At 49.2% G+C, this 6,000-nt stretch overlaps 1 protein-coding gene across 1 annotated transcript in view; it reads right to left on the bottom strand.

Moving 5' to 3' along the window:
* Positions 1-4,242: 4,242 nt before the first annotated feature.
* Positions 4,243-6,000, bottom strand: part of LOC144488681 (matrix metalloproteinase-28-like) — a gene marked incomplete at its 3' end in the record, with an annotated part of 46,849 nt that continues 45,091 nt past the window's right edge. Inside the window, exon 4 of the mRNA XM_078206771.1 lies at positions 4,243-4,484. Within this exon, the coding sequence (XP_078062897.1) occupies positions 4,243-4,484 (242 nt within the window). The remainder of the gene's footprint in view (positions 4,485-6,000) is intronic.

Here is a 6,000-nt window from a genome sequence, read left to right as displayed (position 1 = left end):
TACACAAGACAGTGACCCGAGGCCGGAATTGAACCTGGGTCCAATGTCCAACAAATCCACAAGGATGCTGTGTGGCCCTAGGTGGAAACTGACAGCCTCTGTCAGTTTAGCACTGCGATCGGGAAGTCCAGACACATTGGCAATCCCCAGGTGTTAGATCTTTTTGTGTTGCTTAGTTCCACTCACCTGACGAAGGAGCAGCGCTCCGAAAGCTAGTGGCGTTTGCTACCAAATAAACCTGTTGGACTTTAACCTGGTGTTGTTAAACTCCTTACTGTGCTTAGTTCCAGCCAGGGAGTTCTGATGCAAACTGACCAATGTTGCCTCTAGAACACACAACAAATGCACACAGGCAGCAGACAAGTCGATCTCTTTCAGACACAGTTGGGCTTACCCATTGCAAAAACATTTAAAGGGTTTGCTCACGTAAATAAATCACCTACACATGCCACCAAGAAAATAGAGGCAACTGAACTGCTAACACTTGTGTAGACTCCCACCCTCCCATGTGCTGGAGCTCAGGTCAGATCTCTCAGTGTTGGTTGGGGATCGGGTCAGATCTCTCAGTGTTGGATGGGGATCGGGTCAGATCTCTCAGTGTTGGATGGGGATCGGGTCAGATCTCTCAGCGTTGGAAGGAGGGATCGGGCCAGATCACTCAGTGTTAGATGGGAATCGGGCCAGATCACTCAGTGTTGGATGGGAATCGGGCTAGATCTTTCAGTGTTGGATGGAGATCAGGTCAGATCTCACAGTGTTGGATGGAGATCGGTTCAGGTCTCTTTACTTTGCATGGGGTCAGGTCAGATCACTCAGTGTTGGTTGGGGATCGGGTCAGATCACTCAGTGTTGGTTGGGGATCATGTCAGATCTCTCAGTGCTGGAAGGAGGGATCGGGTCAGATCTCTCAGTGTTGGTTGGGGATCGGGTCAGATCTCTCAGTGTTGGTTGGGGATCGGGTCAGATCTCTCAGTGTTGGTTGGGGATCGGGTCAGATCTCTCAGTGTTGGTTGGGGATCGGGTCAGATCTCTCAGTGATGGATGGAGATCGGGTCAGATCTCTCAGTGTTGGTTGGGGATCGGGTCAGATCTCTCAGTGTTGGTTGGGGATCGGGTCAGATCGCTCAGTGATGGATGGAGATCGGGTCAGATCTCTCAGTGTTGGATGGAGATCGGGTCAGATCTCTCAGTGTTGGTTGGGGATCGGGTCAGATCTCTCAGTGTTGGTTGGGGATCGGGTCAGATCTCTCAGTGTTGGTTGGGGATCGGGTCAGATCTCTCAGTGATGGATGGAGATCGGGTCAGATCTCTCAGTGTTGGTTGGGGATCGGGTCAGATCTCTCAGTGATGGATGGAGATCGGGTCAGATCTCTCAGTGATGGATGGAGATCGGGTCAGATCTCTCAGTGTTGGTTGGGGATCGGGTCAGATCTCTCAGTGTTGGTTGGGGATCGGGTCAGATCTCTCAGTGTTGGTTGGGGATCGGGTCAGATCTCTCAGTGTTGGTTGGGGATCGGGTCAGATCTCTCAGTGTTGGATGGAGATCAAGTCAGATCTCTCAGTGATGGATGGAGATCGGGTCCGATCTCTCAGAGTTGGATGGAGATCGAGTCAGATCTCTCAGTGTTGGATGGAGATCGGGTCAGATCTCTCAGTGTTGGATGGAAGGGTCTCTCCCCCCACTCTCCCCACTGAAGTCTCCCTCTTTATACCTTCCTCGCCCTTTGTCCTGAAATCTCCTCAGCAGGGCAAATGCTTTGTTTCTATCCACCCAATCAAATCTTTGAAGTATCTTAAACTTCTTATTTAGATGATGTCTTATTTTTCTATAAATGTTGAAAGATCCCAGTCTTTCCAACCTGACTTCATAACTGAACTCTTCTGAGCCCATGGTTTTAATGCAGTGTCCAATCAGAAACTGGCCTTTCGGCCTAATCTGTCTGTGTTGCCGCTTACCCTTCACATGAGCAAATCCTTGTGATATTATTCACTCGCCCTGTTTGCAAACACCTGCTACTCCTTGCCCCCTTTTAGTTCAGCCATCCATTCCACTCCTGGGTGTTAATATTTGGGGACTGATTTTATCCCAGCCTCTCCCAATTCCCAGCTGGAACCTGGGTAAGAATTTAGCGGGAATCCCATCTCTGCCTGTTAACGGGGTGTGGGGTTGGGGTGGGGGGGGGGGGGGGGGGTGGTGAGGCGGGGCAATTGTCCGGCACTGTGGTTTCGGTGGGGTTGGTGGCGGTAAGAGCGGTGAGCCAGTCAAAACTCCAGTCTGGGTTTCTGCTATGCTTCCAAAGAGCAGGAGTTTCCAGCACTTTCCGCCGGCAGGATCTTCCGTTCTCGCCAAAGGTGACCCGCCCCTCCGCAGTGAGTTCCCTGGTGACAGGACAGGCGAGCCACACAAAACGCCATTGGCTTTGGCAGGACTGGAAAATCCTGCCAGATGCCAATGGTGAGCTACCTCCACTGCCAGAAAACATGCTGCAGCGGGACTGGAAGATCCCACCTAAAGTTACCAATGCCACACAGGAGAACAGCAAGGAAATTCACTCCCATTGTTCCTGCCACAACCACTAAGCCTGGACGTGAACTCCATGCCTTTAAAACACCATTTGAAAAACTTTGTTCTGTCCTCCGTCCAAATCGTCTTCTCCTCGTTCTAGACCCCTCAACCTCTGCAAATAATCTGTTTCCATCCACCTTGTCCGAGCCTTACTGGCATCAAATCACCCTCTCATCTGTGTTGTCCAAAGGAAAACTACCCAACTTTGCAAGACTTTGTTGGTTCAATTCCAGCCTTAGGTCATCGTCTGTGTGGAGTCTGCACATTCTCCCCAAGTCTGCATGGATTTCCTCCGGGTGCTCTGGTTTCCTCCCACAATCCAAAGATGTGCAGGTTAGGTGGATTGGCCGTGCTAAATTGACCCTTAGTTCTCAGGGGGATTAGCAGGATAAATACATGGGGTTACGGGGATAGGACCTGGGTGGGATTGTTGTCGGTGCAGGCTCGATGGGCCGAATGGCCTCCTTCTGCACTGTAAAGTTTTAAAAGTTTATTTATTAGTATCACAAATAGCTTACATTAATACCGCAATGAAGTTACTGTGAAAATCCGGCGCCTGTTCGGCTACACTGAGAGAGAATTTAGCACGGCCAATGCACCTAACCAGCACATCTTTTGGACTGTGGGAGGAAACTGGAGCACCAGAGGACTCCACACAGACAGTGACCCAAGCCCGGAATCGAACCCGGGTCCCTGGCATTGTGAGACAGTAGTGCTAACACTGTGCCATTGTGCTGTCCATGGAGTAGGGATTCTATGATTCTATTTCCTCATGCCAGACAGCCTCAGAATGAACCAACATAAACTCTTAATAGCCTCAATATTTGTCCTATGATGTGAAGGCCACAGCTGCAGGGAGTTGTCTACCGAAGGCTTTGAATTTCTTCCTGGCTTCTTAAACGATCATCTTAATATCATCTCAAACCCATCCTCCCACCAGGAAGAGTTAAACAGAATTTCACAACCACACGGTTACCTGAATATCTCAGTGATCAAAATATTAAATAACCGCACCTAACCTTTCATCCAGTTTGGTTCCAGCCCCTTGGGGCCTGAATCGATGCTTTACCCAATTCCACTCACCCTTCTCCTTACCTGAAAGGACAGACTCTTGTTCAGGTATACGGACCGGCAGCCAATTTACACCCCACTTCAACTTTATCTGCTGACCTGTCCGAGACAGTGACTGTGGGAAGGCTGTTCGACTGTGATGGGCATCAGAGATGAATCCCATCTCCTGACTCTGACATATGAGCTTTCAGAGGGTTACTGGATAGAACCATCTTTCCTCTCTTTTCAGGCAAACACTGGGGTCAACTTCTTCAAACAGTCCCATTGATCCATGCTGTTTAGGGTTGTGATATTGGTCGAGCAACTAATGAATCGGCTTGTTGGCCATTCAGCCCATCATGCCTATGCTAGCTCTTTGAACGAGCTATCTAACTAGTCCCACTCCCCTTTGCTCTTTACCTGTAGCCCAGCATTGTTTTTTACGTACATGCCCAATTGCCCTTTGATAGTCACTACTGAAGCTTCCACCACCCTTTCAAGCAGTGTATTCCAGACAATGAAAAGCTCACTGTGTCAAAGCTTTCTCCTCCTCGCCCCCTCTGGCTCTGGTCCCTGAGCTGAACCCGGGACACTAAGTAGGACTGCGTGTTAAATAAAAATCTTACGATGAGACAGCAGTCAGCACCTGGTCCATCGAAAGCGTTGCCAATCCCATCATTGTGCTCGCCCTGGTAGAACGCCAAGCGGATATCGGCAGGACCATCAGTCACCTCCCAGAAGGTCAGCGGCGAGACGTTGCTCCACAGTTCAAAGGCTGTCCTCACCGCCACCTTCACCCGGCTTGGCTCCAAGTACCGGGGCCAGTTTATGATCTTGTATGTCAGCCGGTGCTTGAACCATTTCTCTCCTAAAGGGCGAGAGGCAAAACCAGAGACACTCAGTGTGAAGTTTACTCAGGCCCTCAGTGGCTAGTTACCAGAATGATTGCACCTGCTTTGAAAGACATGTTTGGGCCTTCCTTAAACAGTAAGATTTGAATTTCTAGAGAACTTTCCACGCCCCTGGTCATCCCAAAGCATTTTATAGCCAATTAAAAACTTGAAGTGTAGACACTGTTGTAAAGCAGGAAAAGCCTGTGGGGGCGATCTTAGAAAAAAATCCTAAGTGCCAAATGAGCTTGCAAACGGGACAGAATCCATTTTGTTGGTGAAAGATTCAAATCTTATGCCACTTAGAGAAAGAAAAGAGGCAAAGTGTGATTCACGCCAGTAGGGTGGGTGGACAGAGTCTATACATGCTGGGAAGCCGGCTGACGACAGCTAGAGGACACCATTGCACATGCACAAGTAGCAATGTGATAAGGACTACACTACTGTTTTTCTCGGTGGAGTTGGCTGAGGGATGAAAGGGGGCAGGACTGCTGTAAAAGCTGTCCTGTTCTTCTTCAAAATAACCCCATAAGACCTCACACCTGATAAGACACACTTGAAGTGGCAATTTAATATCTCCTTGCAAAGATGGCACCTCCAATGGCCTTGGAAGAATCTGAACACAAGGGTGAGAACTTAGAAGTGGAGGTGTTGGTGGACTGGGGTCTGGAAAAGATCAGTGAGCGAAGGAGTGATGGGTGAATGGGACTTGGTGTGAGTTAGGATAAGGGTAAGAGGTTTGGACGAGCTATAGCAGGTAAAAGATGGGCAGATGGTCAAGTTTAGAGGTAACAAAGGTTTGGATGAGGGTGTCAACAGCTGATGTGCTGAGGCAGAAACAGAGATGCTTAATCCCAGATTCAGACGAGGACACCATAACACTGCACCTCAGAGATCTGCCCCCTCTGCTGGGGATCCCCGCATGGTAAGATGAAAAGGCATCAAGTGATAGACGGGTTGTGGAGAATATGAAGAGGTCAGTCAGGACGTAGAGGTGACGTGTCTCTGGTCAGAGGTGTGTGGGTGATGTCGGGTGTCTCTGTGTGAGGGTGAGGATGAACATAAGGAATTGAAAGGATGGCCAGGTTTATAGTTAATGATATAGCATTCACAGTAAGATTTTTTATCATCATATTCCCCAGCTGGGAATTGAAGTTAGGCCCAACCTATGATGGAGGGGTAATGGCCATGGGTTAGAGCTTTTTTCTCATTCATGTGGTTGGGTTTTCATAGAATCCGTACAGTGCAGAAGGAGGCCATTCGGCCCATTGTGTCTGCACTGACCACAATCCCACCCAGACCCTATTCCTGTAACTCCACATATTTACCTTGCTATTCCCCTGACACCAGGGTCAATTTGGCATGGCCAATCAACCTAACCCACACATCTTTGGACTGTGGGAGGAAACCGGAGAACCCGGAGGAAACCCACGCAGACATGGGGAGAATGTGCAAACTCCACATAGACAGTGACCCGAGGCTGGAATTGAACCC

This window comes from Mustelus asterias, unplaced genomic scaffold (assembly GCF_964213995.1).
Source record: "Mustelus asterias unplaced genomic scaffold, sMusAst1.hap1.1 HAP1_SCAFFOLD_1765, whole genome shotgun sequence".
NCBI lineage: Eukaryota > Metazoa > Chordata > Chondrichthyes > Carcharhiniformes > Triakidae > Mustelus > Mustelus asterias.
The sequence above is the reverse complement of the archived record's forward strand: the minus strand, read 5'-3'. Positions and strand labels throughout refer to the sequence as shown.